The sequence below is a fragment of the Salminus brasiliensis genome, chromosome 21, assembly GCF_030463535.1.
Source record: "Salminus brasiliensis chromosome 21, fSalBra1.hap2, whole genome shotgun sequence".
NCBI lineage: Eukaryota > Metazoa > Chordata > Actinopteri > Characiformes > Bryconidae > Salminus > Salminus brasiliensis.
This window is the reverse complement of record NC_132898.1, coordinates 2,668,460-2,686,786: the sequence shown is the minus strand read 5'-3', so window position 1 is coordinate 2,686,786 and position 18,327 is coordinate 2,668,460. Positions and strand designations below refer to the sequence as shown.

At 41.0% G+C, this 18,327-nt stretch overlaps 1 protein-coding gene across 1 annotated transcript in view; it reads right to left on the bottom strand.

Moving 5' to 3' along the window:
* The window catches only part of stab1 (stabilin 1), a 54,433-nt gene continuing 36,106 nt past the window's right edge, over positions 1-18,327 (bottom strand). Inside the window, exons 50-69 of the mRNA XM_072665735.1 lie at positions 18,202-18,261; positions 17,078-17,254; positions 16,634-16,720; positions 16,029-16,175; positions 15,742-15,798; positions 14,521-14,710; positions 13,486-13,635; positions 12,520-12,624; positions 12,317-12,424; positions 11,082-11,275; positions 9,368-9,512; positions 8,051-8,184; positions 6,969-7,134; positions 6,786-6,892; positions 6,316-6,435; positions 4,440-4,589; positions 3,547-3,660; positions 3,307-3,462; positions 1,143-1,250; positions 1-209 (exon numbers count right to left, since the gene is read on the bottom strand). Of these exons, the coding sequence (XP_072521836.1) occupies positions 147-209; positions 1,143-1,250; positions 3,307-3,462; positions 3,547-3,660; positions 4,440-4,589; positions 6,316-6,435; positions 6,786-6,892; positions 6,969-7,134; positions 8,051-8,184; positions 9,368-9,512; positions 11,082-11,275; positions 12,317-12,424; positions 12,520-12,624; positions 13,486-13,635; positions 14,521-14,710; positions 15,742-15,798; positions 16,029-16,175; positions 16,634-16,720; positions 17,078-17,254; positions 18,202-18,261 (2,538 nt within the window). The 3' untranslated portion in view covers positions 1-146. The remainder of the gene's footprint in view (positions 210-1,142; positions 1,251-3,306; positions 3,463-3,546; positions 3,661-4,439; positions 4,590-6,315; positions 6,436-6,785; positions 6,893-6,968; positions 7,135-8,050; positions 8,185-9,367; positions 9,513-11,081; positions 11,276-12,316; positions 12,425-12,519; positions 12,625-13,485; positions 13,636-14,520; positions 14,711-15,741; positions 15,799-16,028; positions 16,176-16,633; positions 16,721-17,077; positions 17,255-18,201; positions 18,262-18,327) is intronic.

Sequence of the window (18,327 nt, the reverse complement as noted above, 5' to 3'; positions counted from 1 at the left end):
TTTTGGTTGGTGGATTTCCCTTTAATTAGAAGGCTGATATAAAGATTACATGTAAAAATCACACTTTTGTAAAAAATTTGCATCAAATTGGTGATCTGTGTGTGTGTGTGTGTGTGTGTTTTGTCCCATGCATCGTCATTTGGATGCTAGTCGAGGAGGTTTGGAGGGTTTGCTACACCCGTAGCAGGTGATTCAGCTTGCTCTGGTTCCTGAAACACAGACAGAGAAGAGTGTGTTCATTATCCGGTACTGAACAAACGAACAGGTCGGCACAGTTCTGATATGAACCTGATTCATGCTTTGTTGGATTCATGCAGATGTTTTTTGGTGCAGATACGAGCGTGGATTGGTGGTTGTACTGCTAGCATACTGCTGCTTTGTTTGGGCGCGAGCCAATTTCCCCCATTTTGGGCCAGTTGCTGTTTTTGTGGCCAGAAACCAAGGCATTCGAAAGCTGCCAGCGAAGTGGTATTTTCAGAGCTATTCTGGTTCACGTGTTTACGTTACTGCCTCCTGCGACCCACTGGTGGAGTAGACGCAAGGCCAGAACTGTACTCACCTCCCGTCAGTGCTTTAATGCTTAACAGACCTGGCTCTGTTACTCACGACTCCCCCTCATCATTGCTCCCAGGTGTTTCTTGTCCGTCTGTTTCTTGTTCAGTGTATTCATACCTCTAGTTCCTTGCTTGGCTTTGTTTGTGGTGATGTGGCTTTGTTCTCGGTTCTAGATGTTCTTTAGTTCTTTAGTTTGGCCTGTCTTTAGAACGGCTCCCAGTCTTTCTGTTTTCTAGTTTTTTGTTGCCTAGAAGAGGCAATTCCACCTCCTGACTAGCTCAGTCAGTGAGTGAGAGATTGTCTGGTACTGATGGTCTGAGGGCTACATTTAGCCAGAAAGCTAACAAGTATCTGTGCTGCTGAGAGGAGCTGTAATCTTAGGTAAGCTGAAGTTGGCATTATCATCTCTACAATGACGTTAGCATTGCTACCGTGGTGTCCACCGGTCTGGCCTAGGAACACTACCGCGGCGTTAGCATTGATATTGCAGCATTAGCATCAATATCACACCATTAGCATTGGTTGTGTAAAGTGCAGAAACTCTGTCCTACTCAACGCTCAAAAAAAAAAAAATGTCCAGCACGTACCCCAAAAGGCTCTGCGAATGCCCTGTAGCCACTGTATAAAGGGTTAGGTATGGAGACTACTGCAGGCTTCCCACCAGTCTTCTTAGAAGCACCATCTTCATCGTCATTCTGTTGAAGATACAAAAGTCAGTTGTTCAATCCATCCATACATGTCGTCACATTTTAGTGCTCACGATTTTGACTTAGGTTACCAGATATTCAACACCAGAATCAATATACTGTATCAATCAGAATCAATAGACTGTTCCTTTCCTTTTTCTATTGTCTGCAGTCAAAGTATTAACCCTTTTGGAGCTGTGGTTCATTTAGAAAGTACCTCAGCAATAATGAACACAGTGAATTCAGCAGTTCCCCCCACCTGCATGTTTAAACAACCTCAGATTGGTGAAAATGAACAAATGATGAACACACACAGGGCCCTGTCTCTCACCCTGCCAACAGTCTAGCTTCACGCTTTCCACCTGCGTCGTTTAAACAGCAGCACTGTTGTGAATATATCTACACTGATGGGCACGGTGGTCTCGAAATGAGGGGTGTTCAGGTCAGTTTCTGGTGTATTTCTGTGTATCTTGGCAACAGAAAACACAGGAGTTTTCCACTGACTGAAAACAACCTGAGAAGACGCCAACAGTCAGACGTTCGTTGCTATCTTGGCGGTGAATTGTCAACAGAGGTGCGTGCAGCCCGGCGCCCCCCACGCTTTACACCACTGAAATAGCAATCCACCAAAATAAATGAGCGAGAGACACGCTGATTGGTTTATTACTTCTTGTTACGCCCAAAAAAAACACACCTCTGATTAATTAAGAGACTTAGTACATGACTTTTGAGAGTTTTGAGCCGCGGAAGGCAAACTTCTCTCGTTCTTATGATAACAAAGACACCCCAACACGCCCCCCTAAATCAAGCTTGATGGCTCACCCTAAAGATCTGTAAAATCAAGCCCACGGTGTTTCTGGGTGCAGTAGTGAATCTGCATCCTAAACCCTTTTCTGCTTCACAGCTCTTTAATACAGTTTAATGAATGTTATTGTCTTCAGACTGTTCTAGCAGTTTCAATACCGTGCCTTTTCTCAAGCTTGGTGCTCTGATTTTAAGGGCCATTGCCCCGCCCCGCCCCCCACCCCTCCCCTCATTAGTTCACTACGGCCCTTAGTTGGGCCCTTAGCGTTTGCTTCTAACAAGATTACTCACAGCTGCAGTGTTGCAGTGTGCGCTCATTAACTGATAAAGTTCAAGGTTACCTTGCCCTGCTTGGCTACAGCCTCAGGCTTCCTCTCTGTGATACTGCTAGTGGGGGTGGCTATATGGGGCTGATATAGACAATAGACCATTATACTGGGTGCCTTGCAGTATATTAAACACATCATTCATCATGTGAAGCTTCAGTGACTGGTCAGGATAAAAAAAAACTTAAAGGGATCACCTGAATATTGTAATTTAGTGTGATAATGGTTAATTATTATTATTATTATTATTATTTTATTATTGTTCCTATTAAGGTTATTGTGCAGTTCTTAGCTTGTCTAGTCCCTGTAGAGAAGAAGTACTGCCAATAAAATAGGACTCTCTGGAGCAGATGAACATCATGAACCTATTGGCACCATGCTGCCTAATGCCAGGTGTGGGCTAGAGGGGTATAAAGCCCCCCAGCATTGAGCTGTGAAGTAGTGGAAGGGCACCCTAATCCTAATGCTCTTGTTGAATGTGCTAAATGCAATCAGATCCTTACAGCAAAGCCTTCTTCTCTGCACAGTGCACAGTAGAGGCAGTTACTTCAACAAAAGCAGGATAAACTCTTTCAGAAGAAACAATAAATGAGCAGGTGTCCCAATACTTTTGTCATTATAGTGTACCTTTTGCAGAAATTCAAAAGTATTATTATTATTATTATTAGTAGTAGTAGTAGTAGTAGTTTTTAACGTTAACATTTATGTAATAAGATTTCGTTTCAAGTCATTTTCAGCCTTTTTGATGTGAAGCACCAAAAAGCGAAACGAGTAGTAATAGCGCCTCCTTGTGGTGAATTCTCACCTGCCAAATGTGAGTAAGTGGATGAGTTACAAGCCAGGTCCAACTGTATGAATTCCATATAATATGTTGTCCCTGATTCTTTTATAAACATGGTCAGAGTATAAGTGTGTGTGTGTTCAGATGCACTTGCCTTGAAATACTGAAAGCGGAAGGCATCGTTCTTATGCTTGAGGAAATAATACGCCACTCCAGCAACAACGCCCCCAATAAAAATGATGAGCAGCACGGTGGTCACAGCTGGTGTGCTGGACGGCGAGTGGACCGCTGATGGAGTTGAGTGTGTGACCTGCAAATGAAAATAAACACACACGTTTGTTTAGCAACGTGACGCTGAAAAACCATGTAATCTTGAGCAGAAATAGAGTCTTACAGGGACAGGAGGTGCTCGTAGAGGCCCCTGGATGACGTGGATTAACCCATTAATGGCTGGAATATCCCAGTCTAATATCACTTGTTTATTCACCAGTTTCAGTGGAGGAGAATCCTGTGGGGATACACCATAATTAACCCCTTAAACAGCAGTGATTCAGTTTATAAGACCTTATTATTATCCAATAACCTCTAAGAAATAATCAGTACCTGCTATAAAACCATATATATATATATATATATAATCAAACAGATATTTGGGAATTTCAATATATACACAAAAGTATTGGGACACACAGAATTGTTTAAACCACAGGTGTATAAAATCAAGCCTCTAGCCCTTTCTTACACACATTAGTGAAAGAACGGGAGGTTCTAAAGAACTCACTGAACTCCAGCGTGGTTCTGTATGTAATAGGAGACACCGCTGCACCAACAACAAGTCAGCTGGTGAAATTTCCTCCCTCCTAGATCTTCCTCCATCAGCTGTGAGTGGTGTTATTATTGAACAGTGGAAGAGTTTAGGAGGAACAGCTCACAGAGAGCAGCTCAGCCACAGAGTGTCTGTCAGACCACATAAAGTTACAGAGCGGGGTCAGGGCCGAGTGCTGAGCTCAGAGCAGAGTGCAGAAAAGCCTCCAACTGACTCAGTAACTGCAGCAGAGCTCCAGACCTCCCTACTAATGTCTTTGGGTTTAGAATGGGAGGTCATAAAAGCTCCTGCAGGTGGAATGTGTAGACGTCCCAATACTTTTGTCAATTCAGTGTACACTTGCATACATCAGACATAACAAAGGAAACCCAATTTTTAAGATTTGCTGAATTCAAATGTGCTTAAAAAGATAGATTTATAACTATTCTACAAAACATACTGACCAGTGCAGCTGGACTTACCTCAGCCTCAGTTTTGTTATCCGAGGCTATCACTACTACAAGCTCATAGCCCAGTCGAGATGGGATCGCCATGTTGTGCTTTAGATCATCATAGAAATGGAGGCTGTTGTTAGTGGATATGTGGTACTCCATGTCCCTCCATGATAGAGTCTGAAACGAGAAAATACAGACTTAGAATACAGTAGGAACACAATGTACACCAGATCACTCTCTCAATGTACACTCATCTGAAACTGAAACTGATGGCGTCAACGTGATCTTAGCAGCTTGGAACTTGGAGATTGGACTCTGCACTACTTTGGCTTCAGTTAACATACACTAAAGAAAAAAAGATACTTGGACCAAATTCTTAAAAATACTCAAATTTGTTATAATACACCAAAATTTATTAGTTTTTGTCAAATTAGATTTATGATTTAGTCAACAATTTACATTTGATATTTTAACTTTTTATTACTCTATTCAAGTATAGTTTTTGTACTTTTCCCAAATAAACTAATTAAAATGTTCTAGTTAATTTTTCTAATTATACCTTAATCAATATATTTTCTTTAGTCACAAGCCTTAAACTTTAAAGCCTTAAATTAGGTTAGAAAAATTCAAAGTCTTATATATTCTTATATATAGTCTTATATTTATTTATTTAATTTAAAAAATTTTTGTGTGTGTGTGTAAAATATTCACTGTGGTACTGAAAACGGTAATTTGCTCATACAGCCTTCCGCACTGAGACCAGGCAGTCAACCATTGCCTCTGGGGGACGACTACACACTGTGACCGAGGGGTTGAGGACACATCCAGTGTGTAAATACTGGCAAGTACTGTTTTTGAACTTGCACAGGTCAATCACTGTCCATTTGCCAACGGCAACCAGCTAAACTCAGTTATTATAGGTTGAATCAATATTTTGGGGGTATTTTATTGTTTTCCCATTTTTCTTTTTCGTCATCATCATCGTCATCTTATCTGCTCAGTCCAGTTCAGTGTCACTATTGCAACAGGGCAAACAAAGAAGCCCCAGCATCCCTGTCCACTTCCACCCCCACCACCTCCTCCTGGGGTCCCCTAGGCATTCCCAGGCCAACTGGGATATATAATAATCCCTCCAGCTGTTCCTCGGTCTTCTACAGCCTGGGTCTCCTCCCTGTTGAAGCTCATTATTAGGTTGAATAGGATTTTGCCAAGCTTGTTCAACCTAGCAACAGTTGCTATGAAAAATTGTTGCTATGAAAAACTCTGTCCTCTGGGCGGAGCATGGACTGCGCAGATGTTAGTTTTTATAAAAACAGCGTTAATAAACACAGCAGGTTAAACGTTTTAGAACGTCCTAATTTTTCCAGTTTTCCAGTCCAGTACAAAGTCCAGTGACCTCAAATCGTACAATGGTAAGCAATAAATGAACTAAACAAATCAACTAAAAACTGAAAAATAATGTAAATTATAAACAACCCTTACCACAGAAACACAGATAGAGTATCCTAACTCTTAACAGTGGAGCACTTTCCTTTACAGAGCCACCAGATAAAGCCTGAGTGTGGTGTGGACAGTCTCCTACACCATCAGTAGACTCTTAGAAACTAGAGACACCTGAAGCGGTAAGGTTCAGGAAGAGGTCTGACCCGCTCAAATCCACAACAGCTACAGCTGCTCGTGAGATCAGCGGCTCTCATGACAGCACTCTGTAGCTCAGCAGATTAAACTGGACTGGGTCTCAGATTCAGCTGTGGAGAGAAGACCTGGACCACAGGTTTGACCACAGGTGGAACGGCAGTAAGAAGGTCAGTGCTCAGATGGTAAAATGAGAAAAGCAGGCCTGCCAGTGGAGCACACTGAAAACACTGGGGGTAGCGTACAACTCTTATTAAAGTCTGCTTACCTCGTTTCCAGAAAATCCCGCATCATGAGGCACGAAGAGTGTGATATTGGAGGACCTGGTTGACAACAAGTTTAGGAGCTCTTTTCCCTCCACAGCAGCTTCAGCATACTTTACTAATGTCTGATTGGGAACAATGTGTACCATTAATGACCAACAAAATCCAGGACATAAACTATATGTGTTTCTTCTAGAGAAGTGCTGCCAATAGAATAGGACTCTCTGGAGCAGATGAACATCATGACCCTATTGGCACCTTGCTGTCTAATAATGCCAGGTGTGGGCTAGTAGAGGGGTATAAAGCCCCCCAGCATTGAGGAGCTGTGGAGCAGTGGATGAACTTAGTTTTTTGGAATGATGGATGGTGCGCCATTCTTCTATTTAAATGAGCAGGTGCCCCAATACTTTTGTCCAATTAATGTACCTGCGCACAGGGTGAATTTATGTACTGGGATGAGGGATGAACTACTTACAGTGTAAAATACTGAGAAGTTTGAGTTGGTGGCGACGATGGACGCTAGATTGCCGTTGCAGAACTCTCCGTTGCCGATGTATCCAGGGCCGCATTCACACTCCACGTCTGAGAAGCAACAGCTTTGTTATTGCACACTGTTACAATACATAAACACTCCACTGACACACTTATTCTGAAGTACCTTGCATTCTGTAGCAGTAAGCATCAAAAGGGCTGCTCAAGTCAACCGGTTCTTTGTACAGCACTATTCCCACATGGTTGTCGCCGCATTTCACGGAAGGAAACCGTATCGGATAGCCCACTTTCTTCCCATCCATCCATCCGGCCACACACAAGTGCATACCCAGCTAGGAGGAGAGAAATCATCAGGGTGTTGTGAGAACTGTGTACTGCTACGACAACGACCTCTATCCGAATACTAACGCTCTTCTCACAGTATGAGCAGTCATTAAGTTAATGAGGGTACAGTATGCAGTACTCAATTGACCGTCTAATTAGTACTCCTATGCCACAAGTATGTATATGCCGCAAAATGCCTTTTCTCATTAAAATAAGCAGACAACCACACCGCATTTTACCCACGCAATTTTGTAATTTTATTTGTTTAAGGAATAAAAACACTATAATTTTATTAAACACAGGCTTTTGGTTGTGAAACTGGATTGGCTGAGCTGCAAAATAAGCCAAAACAAAATCAATCGACTTACATTTGGTATTCTGTAATGAAAGTCTATAATATTGCTCAGCAACCATAGACTACTGTTAACATACTACACTGCTTGACAGAAGAATGGTTTATTACCACCTTTATTAACAATAAAAGAGCTATACATTAAATATAGGTGTACTGTATTTTAGCATCATTAATGTTTGACAAAACAGCAATCAGAATCTGCAAAATGCAGCCATAATCCTACTGATGCATTATTATTATTATTGTTGTTGTTATTATTATTATTATTACAATAGAACTTAAATGTAGTTAATTAAATAATTCTGGAATGTATATTGCACCACATAGTTATTAAATTGCGAAATAGAGATTCAGCTAGGAAGTTTTGGTCACAGTGTCCGAGACTCTGACGGCATCAAACACAGGATTTTACCAGGTAACAGAAACTCTACTGTGTAACTTTGTAATATATAACCAGCAAAACAACAATAACTGTAGACGGTATTAATGATTTACTTATAACAATAATTACATATTATCACATATTTCATGATAGCAAATCATTAAAAGGAAATCCCAAGCTGGTCTACCTGCTGAGCATCAGAAAGCTGGGAGAGAGTGGCGAGGGTGGCATCTTCAGCATTGCAGGCCTCCTCTGCTGAGGTGTAGTTCATCTGATACTTCCCTGCTGGCGACCTCAGATGGTAAACACCTGCTGTTTTGGCTGAAACGAGAGAACAGCCTTGGTGAGGATCACTAAAACTCATGTTTGGAAGCTTACGTGTTGTGTGGAGCACATACACACCGATCAGCCATAACATTAATACCACTGGCAGATGAGGCAGAAATTGAAGCAGGGAAAATGGGCAAGTGTAAGAATCTGAGAACATCTGTAAAACATCAGGCAGGTCTTGTGGGATGTTCCCAGTGGTATGCAGTGGACAGTACCTACCAAAAGTGGTTCAAGAAAGGAATCACTGGTAAACTAGTGACAGGGTTATGGGCGCCCATGGCTCATTGGTGCTCAAGGTGGCCCCATCTCACAATGTACAGGACTGCAATAAAGTGCCTGCTGCTAATATCAGTTGACGAGTCAGATCTGTTTTGGCGGCACATAGAGTGACCTACTTAATACAGTATTAGGCAGGTGGTGTTATTGTAATGGCTGATTGCTATGCACTGGAGGAGTGATGGGACACTGATCCAACACTGATCCAATATCCAACATCAGAGCAGGAAACCCCTCAAATGTGCAGGCCAGTAGGGCTGTATTAGTAAGAACCTGGCGATATGATACATCATGATACAGCGGTAATGATTCAATATTTTGCAATACATTATGATACTGTCAGCAAAGCCATTTATTGTAATTTCTATAAATCAAATTTAAGGAAAACTAAAAGACTATTGATATTGATTTTGTGAGAATCAATGCAGCACTGCAAAACATAATATTGCGATACTTCGCTATACTGATTTTTTCGTACACCCCTACCAGGCAGCGGAGCTGGTTTTCCAGGACCAGGGTTGGGAACCTCTGGTTTAACTATTAACTAGCTATTCAACTATTTATAAGAGTTAATCAAAATGTGTTGCAGTCATTTGTCCAGATAATCCAACACAGTATTTGTAGATGGACACACACTTAATTCGTACTCTTCTCATTATTGGAGAACCTCATTTAGAAGTCCTGAACATGAAGAAGATACAGTATTAGCTGTAGAGGCCTAATCTAACCAAGAGCATGCATATTAATCATGGCTCAGAGCAATTCTGCACACTAGCCTACTTAATGTCTCAGAATCTGAATATGTTAATCTTTCAGAGAAGCACAAAAACATGAAGCCCTGAAGTGTCTGGATTCCAGAACATCCAGTAACCACCAGAGCACCGCAGTAAAGACTTACTGTGGAAATGCAAGTCTTTGCAGATGGCTTTGGGGTCACAACCTCCATTGTCCTCCAGACAACGGTCAACAGGAGGCACCACCTTCTCGAGGCACTGGACTCCGTTTCCCACATACCCATCCTGGCATTCACACCGCCTCTCGTTCTGACAGGTGATAATAACACACTCGGTGAAATCGTGAAATCTGTGATGTCACTGGTCTTGACTTTTGAACTGATATATGTAAATGAGCTCTATTCTGATTGATAATGCCACTCATTTAAAAGCAGCCCAGGCTAACACACTTAGATTAAGGCTTCAGTGTGAATGTGAACCATTTAGAGCGCTTGAATAGACAAATATAGTGTGTGTGTGTGTGTGTGTGTTTGTGTTGGTTTTTGTGACGTCACTAAACCAAGTCATTTGGTTCATTAATTGGTCAGAGAGTGATTCGTGATTCGTTTAGATGTCACATCAAAGGTTTTGTTCAGACCGGCAGCTCAGATCTTCTTGCTTTGCCTAGTCAGCATAATCTTTGTTGTTACCATGGCGACCAATGTGGATGTGAGAGCAACTGCGACTACAGCCTGATCACACCAGTCAGATAAGGTCAGCTGCAATTTGACATCTTATAAGTTCATTTCTGAAATAAATCTGAATTAAAGTCTGTAGTGTGAAAAAAGCCAAAACAGCTAAGATAAGTTATGTCATTTATTACGTTATTTAAAGCTACACTGCAGTCTGACCACACCGATCAGATCTAAAAACGTAACTTAAAAATCTCAATTGAAATCTGCTGTTTGAACAAAACCAAAAACTAGCAACTGAGTAGCATTAAATTGTTATGTTGCTCTATTGTCTACTGGTCAGATGTAACTTGACTAAGTTTAAAAATCCGACATTATTAAAGATCTTTAATCTTTATGTTGCTTGTGAACCACATCCAAGTGTGAACAAACTACACTACTGACCACACCAATCAGATTTGGTCAGTTGAAATTCGAAATCTAAAAACGTAACTTCAGAATCAAAAAATCAGAATTAAAATCTGCATTGTGAACAAAACCAAAAATTCTTGTTTATTTAGTTTATTTTAAGTTATTGCCAGTTATTAAAAACCATTAATAGAGTAGTCTTTAAATATTATGTTGCCAGACAATACAGTCTACTGGTCAGCTGTAACTTGCTATCCTAAAAAATCTGCAGTGTGAACAAAGCCAAAAAAATTATTAATCCATTAATATTTAGTATAAACAAAGCCAAAATAGCTAAGAAATGTAAAAGTTATTACATGTTATTAAACACCATTGATAGAGTAATCTTCAATCATTATATTGCTTGGGAACCACTGCCTACTGTGAACAAACTACACATTGCAGTCTGACATCAAATTCAGTCAGTCGTAACTTGAAATCTAGAAATTCAATCTAAAAATCTGATTTAAAATCTGCAGTGTAAACAAAGCCAAAAAAGCTTAAGCAAGTTATCAAAAGCCAATAGTGAGGAATATTTAATTGTGACGTTACTGGCAACCATTGCCAACTGTTGACAAACTGTGTTGCTTTGCAGAAAAAAAAATGTCATTAACATCATTATTAATAATAAATCAGCTGCCCCCTGAAGATTGGTGTACTGTATCATGCCGTATGTGGTTGCTATATTATTAAAGCAATCGAGGCCATGTGTTACAGTGGGTTTTAATAAAATCAATGTAAAAAAAAGAATAGTACTCACGGGACCAATGAAAATGCAGTCAGCAAAATCGCTACATCCACCATTAACGTTCTCTACGCAGGGGTTGATAGGGGAGCAGGCATTGCCATCTCCGGTGTACCCCGCTTTACATGAGCAGGTGACGCTGACCCCCGTCTGTGAGCAGTCAGCCTCAGCATGACAGCCTCCATTATATTCACTGCACAGATCAGGAGCTAGAGCAGGAAAAAACACCAAACTCTCAGCAATGATCAGAAGCCCAATGAAACAACCAGAGGAGTTCTGTGGAAGGTGCAGATATACAGTACTGTCCAAACATTTTAGCCCCCTGTGAAACGTCTTAGCCTTATCTGGGCATTAAAACACTAATATTAGAATAAACACACATAATAACAATACAAAATGTAATGAATGATGGATGAGCCGTTCATTTATTATGTAGGAATGTGCTGCAATACAATGGCAGTAACTCTAGTTTCATATCTTGGATGGGACTTTGGGCCGTGGACCAGTGAAACTGCATTCTCAAGGCTCCATCCAATACATCCATCTAGATGGAGTTGGAGAAGCAGAACTAATGAAACCTCACTAATTCACTTATAGCTAAACGCAATCAAATCCACACAGCAATGTTCTAACATCTAGTGTAAAGCGTTCCCAAAGTAGAGGCTGTTTCTGCAGGTAAGGTGGACAAACTTCCTGTTATTACCCTTCATTTGTGAAGGAGCACTGGAAGAGCAGGTGCAGATAAACCCGTTGAGCCTATTGGCACCATCCCGAATGCCAGGCGTGGGCTAGAGAGGGGTATAAAGCCCCCCAGCATTGAGCTGTGGAGCAGTGGAGGAACTGTGTTCTCTGGAATGATGGATGGTGCTTTTGATGAGTGATGGTGGAGTGGTGATGATCCGACATCCTAACCTCACTAATGCTCCTGTCTCCGAATGCAATCAAATTCGCACAGCAATGCTCATTCAAAATCTAGTAGAAAGCCCTCTTCTCTGGACAGCAGAGACAGTTACTCCAACAAAAGCAGGATCAGTTCTTTTTAATACCCTTGATTTCAGAAAAGACAATGAATGAGCAGGTGTCCCAATACTTTTGGCCATATGAATCATGTGGAACGCTGCTGTGTGGAATCGAGTCCAAAGTTTTTCCAATGCTGTGAGTCGACTCCCAGCCTCAGTACACACAGATTCTGAATCTAAACGGCCACAGGTGTTTACTCCACCTTTCCCGCACCTGTACCTCAGACCCACCTGTGCAGTTGAAGCCATTTCCTTCGTATGGAGGTACGCATTCGCACTGGTTCTCAGGCAGACACACTGCGTTCGAGTCGCACGCAGGGGAACAAACAGGCTTGACTTCTGTTAAACCACGGTAAGAGAATCAGCTCATTAGTGACTGTCAGAACCTCAGATTAGATCTTCACTGCTGTGGAGTCAGGCGTTTGGGCGTTTACCAATTTTAGACTCGCACCACGTTCCTGTCCAGCCTTCCTGGCAGAAGCAGCTGCCGATGCCGTCCAGTCCGTCATCACACTTTCCGTGAGCAGTACAGTTACAGGCTGCAAGCAGAGGTATAATGGTGAAGAATGCTGAAGGATGCCCTCATCCTAATCCTAATCTTAATCTTAACTTCAACCCAAAACCTAACCCCAACCCTGGCCCTAATCCTAATCTTTACCTCAACTCAAAACCCAACCATAACCTTAACCTGACTTTAATCCTTACCCTTAACCTAAACCCAAGACCTAACCCTAGTCCTAATTCTTACCTCAATCTAAAACCTAACCCTAACCCTGGCCCTAATCCGAACCTTAACCTCAATCTAAAACCTAACCTTAACCCTGGCCCTAATCCTAACCTTAACCTCAATCTAAAACCTAACCTTAACCCTGGCCCTAATCCTGACCTTAACCTCAATCTAAAACCGAACCATAACGCTGGTCCTAATCCTAACCTTAACCCTGGCCCTAACCCTAACCTAACCTCAATCTAAAACCGAACCTTAACGCTGGTCCTAATCCGAACCTTAACCCTGGCCCTAACCCTAACCTAACCTCAATCTAAAACCGAACCTTAACGCTGGTCCTAATCCGAACCTTAACCTCAACCTAAAACCTAACCCTGGCCCTAATCCTAACCTTAACCTCAACTCAAACCCAACCATAACCCTGGTCCTAATCTCAACCTTAACCTCAATCTAAAACCGAACATTAACCCTGGTCCTAACCCTAACCTCAGCCCAAAACCTGACCCTAGTTGAAGTTAGTTGAGCGTCTAGTTGAGGCATCTATAATGGACCGTCTAAGTTTTTAGTCAGTTACAGAGAAACACACACACACACACACACACACACACACACACACTGAATGCACGGAGAGTGTGTGGCGGCAGGTTGGACAGAGGCTTTAAGCTGAACTGACCTGTGCAGTTTGGCCCGTAGTGGTTCTGAAGACACAACTCGCACGCTGTTCCATTAAACCCAGCGTGACAATTGCAGGTGCCTCTGCCAAACCGCCCATCATCACAAGCCCCATGTTCTCCACACGGTGCCTCCAAGCCCCCCGGACACGCTAGAACGAAAAGAAACCACAGGTGATTTAACCCACAGGAGCCCAGACCGTTTAACACTGTCTGAAATTATTCCATCAGTGAAAAGGTTAAATCCTCTTATGTTGTAATTCATCATTTTGACATTTTTGCTAGTGCGGACCACGCCCTGATGTGGAACGGGACGGCAGACTCATTGGATATTTTGGCTTGGAGCCCGGGACGGCTTTCCTGTGGTCTGTGTGTGAAGCCTGCCCCCTAAGTTGGTGTGGTACGTGATGGAAGAAAGGGAGGAGACGTGGTGGAGGTGGGTGCAACGTTTGTTGAGTTGAACTGAGACACGGGGGGTATATAAGGGGCTTAAAGGGCCAGGAGGAGCAGTTTGGGGCGAGGCCCTTCTCCCAAAAGTTAGTGATGCCATAACTCCACTTATTAGCGATTGGTTAAAGGTTTTTTTTTTCAGATGCAAAAAATACACGTTTAAAATGATCAGGTTTTGTCTCAAGAACTAATCAATAATCCATGAAATGAGGTCATGTGTCCTGTGATGCATCCAGGATGTTCAGCATGTGTCACTTAGGGAAGGACAAAGGGCTGTAAGAAACTTCCCACAAGGGGCTGTGACACATGATGTCACCATGGGATCTTATGGAAGCTAATCTGACCAAATGAGGAGACCAAAACTGGGCTTTCTGATATGATATCTGTGATAAAGTGTTCCACTGAAATGCAAAAAAGAAGAAAAGAAAAAAAAACACGTATCTCAATTTTTGATGTGACTTGAATCTGTTCTTTACATTGTATCAGAATTCTATGATGACTGGACCAATAGAAATGCTCCAAAATGAATTTCATTTAAATACGTGACAGTGACGATACTCAATACAGGCGCTGGTTTTCATTCTCACCTTGGCAGTCTCTACCGTAGTGGTTCTTACAGCACTTGGAAAGCCATGTCATTTTCTTGCACACCCGGTTGCAGCCCACGTGGTACGGCCGATAGCGGAAAGGACTGAGGCCATAGCTGGGCATGTGATTAAACACAGAGTGACGACCGTAGCCATAGTGATAATGTGGTCTGCAGAAGCTGGTTCTGTTCTTTGGTGAGGAAAGACATGAGCACAGTGTTAACTCTCACAAAACTGTCCCAACCTCTGTCCACATTATTACATTTTATAGTAAATATTAAAGTGTCCTGATGATCATCCTGTAGGTGAACAATAGTCCTACGGGAGGGAGTGACTGGAGACGCCCCTCCACCTGACCTTTATATCCTTAATTAATTAATTAATTTAAAAAAATATATATATTTTTTAATAATCAATACAGGCACACCTAACTATGCTCTTCTAGTCTATTCATCCCTAAAGTGGCCCAAGGAGAACGGGGTCCCCTCCTGAGTCATGGGTTCTGTCAAGGTTTCTCTCAGGAGAGATTTCCCATGTCATTGTCGACTCCGGCTTGATCAGGACTCCAGATTATCTCAAATCGCAAGCCATGCCGCTTTGCCATCGGCAGCCGGAGTCAGAGAGAGCACAATTGGCCGTGCTCTCTCCAGGTGGGTAGATGGCGCTCTCTCCTCTCATCACTCTGGGATAGTGGGAAACTTTCCGGCGCTTTTCCCTAAGCGTGTCGGCTGCCTGGCTATGCCGAATCAGCAGAAGTTGGAAAAGTGGTGGTGGCTGGCTTTACATGTATCGGAGGAGACGTGTGTTAAATCCTTACCCACTAGTGTCGGGAGCATTGCTAGTGCTAGGGGGAGCTACGAACAGGTAGAACCAAATTGGGGAAAAAGGGAAACATTTATTAATAAAAAAATAAAAAAATAAATTAATAATTTTCAGCATTTATTGTTGTATTGAAAACAATTTATGAGCCCTGATTGTTATGACTTAACAGTGGCTACACGATTTCAGAAGTACAGGAATTCTGTCTAATTTTAACAATATATAAAATATCCTGCTCGTTATATAGAACAGTACTGGGCACGTAGGCCGCGCTTAGGCCCATCTGCCTGCTGAGGTGCTGAATTGTGGATGTTTGGGCAAAACAGCACAGTAGAAGTACTGCGTGCGAACTAAGTGACTATAGTGACGTTAAGAAGAATACTGTAATTACTGTGTACTTACTGTATCCTCGCTTCCATAAGGACAAATGGGTGGCAGGAGACAGCTCCCACAGCGGCCCTGTAAGGAGCAAATACTCATTAAATACATACACTCTCCTTAAAGCTGTCCTTTTAAATTTAGCATTCGGTGCCACTTTATTCTGAAAGGCCACAGCAGATGCCCTGCAGATGCTTAGCTTGACTGAAAGCTGAAATCACCAGATATTTTGGTAAAAAACAGCATCTGTAGATAATCTGCAGGAGACTCTGAAAATTAAACACCACCATGTTTCTCACATAATCTCTTACTTTAATCTCAGTGCTAGCGAAGTCGTCGCAGTGTGCTCCTATATTAGGCGGCTCAAGGACCTTGTCGATCCCGTGAGCAATCCCCGAGATGAACTGCAGGTTTCGTTCTATGATTTTCGCATCATTTCCATTGATTAAAATATCACCCTAAAGAAAAACCATCAGTGCATACATTCAGCAAGAAAGCACATTCTAACTTATTCAGTTTCTATACACACACACACACACACACAAACACACACACCCACACACACACACACAAACACACAAATAAAATCACACAAGACAATCTGTTTCTAAATGTGTTTACAGAAACATTCTGAGGTTGTAAAATAAACATATTTTAACTTTTTATTATTTATGCTTTTAAAGCTTTTCTTTTTTTGGGTGAAAATGTTTTTACAAAGTAAAGTAATAAACAAAATACAGTAATATATTTTAAATTTTAAAAATAAAATATATAATACTTATGATAATAATATAATAGTAGTTATAATATATATGTATATGCATATATATATCAATATATATATATATATATATATTTGTATTAATAATAACTATTGAATGCTAGAACTGTAAATCAAACAAAGACAGAAACTCACAATCACAGCTTTGTCGCAGCTGAAAGTCAGTTGGGTTCCGTACATCGATCGGACATACTTGTCATTTGGCAGAGAACAAGCAACCGTCTGTATCAAAAAAAGGAAGGAGCTCTCAATCACCATTTGTGTTGCACACAGATTCAAATCTTAATAGATATATTTTAAATCTATTCCTGTATTTTATTTTTTAATAAACTGCAATTTTAAAAACATTCAAAAAACTATTATTTAGCCAATTATTAAAAAGCTAAATATTAAATGACATTTTGCATTAGTTTGCATAAATAATTAAGAAATATAAAACATATATACAGGGTTCCTGATCCTTTGTTTTTACCGCTGCGCCCCCTTCAGTTCATTAGCTGTATCCTTAGCTGTAACTTTTAATGAAGAGTTCTGACCAGAATATAATGAGTTTAATCAATATTCAAAAGTGTCGCTTACTTTCTGGTCACGAACAATGTGAACTTTGATGAAGGCCTGCAGCTTGTCGCGATGGTCTTCACTGAACAGCCAGTTCTTTTGCTCGGCTGGGAGGCTGTTGAACGCGTTATCAGTGGGCCAGAACATAGTGAACGGGTAAAACTGCACATGCTGGACCATATTCATCAAGTTGGCTTTCTGGAATTAAGCAAAAATGCAAAAAGAGGAGTGAATACAATGTGGAAATTCTGTTCAGTATGGATACACTACATCTGGATTTCATACAGTATGGATGCACATATGGATATAAGGTGTGCTTTTATTAAGTTCATGCTAATATTAGACTAGAAATCAGTCCCTGTGTAGAAGAAGCTTAATAAACATGAATTAAACTTGTTTATTTGTTCATCAGACTAGCCTTTACTTCTGTGATATGACGCTCTAGCATTACGTTCACACTTTTTAAAGACTTAACCTCTTGAGACCCTGCGTCCTCATATGGGGACATTACATTTCTGATGATATGATTTTTTTTTTTTTTAAACTTTGGCCTAATATGACTATAAACTTAACTTTCTGTACAAAGACTAGGTTTAGTTTTTATGCTTGTTAGGTCCGTCTTATCCCAAATAGGAGAAATTAAAAATGCACAGAGAGCAGAAGTCCGGGTCTCAGGAGGTCAATGGAAAGATTGAGCCAATAGCGCTTATGTTGCTAACAGTGAATGAAAGTGAACAGCCACCAAACAGCATTATTCAAGTGACATCAAGCAAACTGATAACTTATAGCTTCCATTCACTATTAGATTAGTTAATTACATCATTTGTTATTATAAATGTAAAGATTTTAAAGAGATCAATGTACTGTGGGACCTTAAAAGGCAAAAATCGTCAGTCTAAAACGTCTTATGTAGTTCAACACACCCAAGTAGAACATATCCATCTTCTCAGATTCCCACAGCAACATCCTCTGAGAATTTTGGCCATTTTCAGACTTTATTTCAAAAAAGTCTTTTTTGTAGCATAAAAGGAGCTTTTTTCATGGTGAATGAGTATGAGCACTCTCTTGATTACTGAGGTTTTATTAATATCACTCAAATACTTTCTAAAACTCCTGAGCACAAACCCAAAAGTGTTCACCCTTACCTGCAGCAACTTGCTGAACATGGTGTATCCATACGCCTCAGCTGCTGAAGTGATGTTCAACTGAAATATCCATATGAATTCTGAATTATGAAATGAAATGGTGACATATAGGCTCATATTTTAATG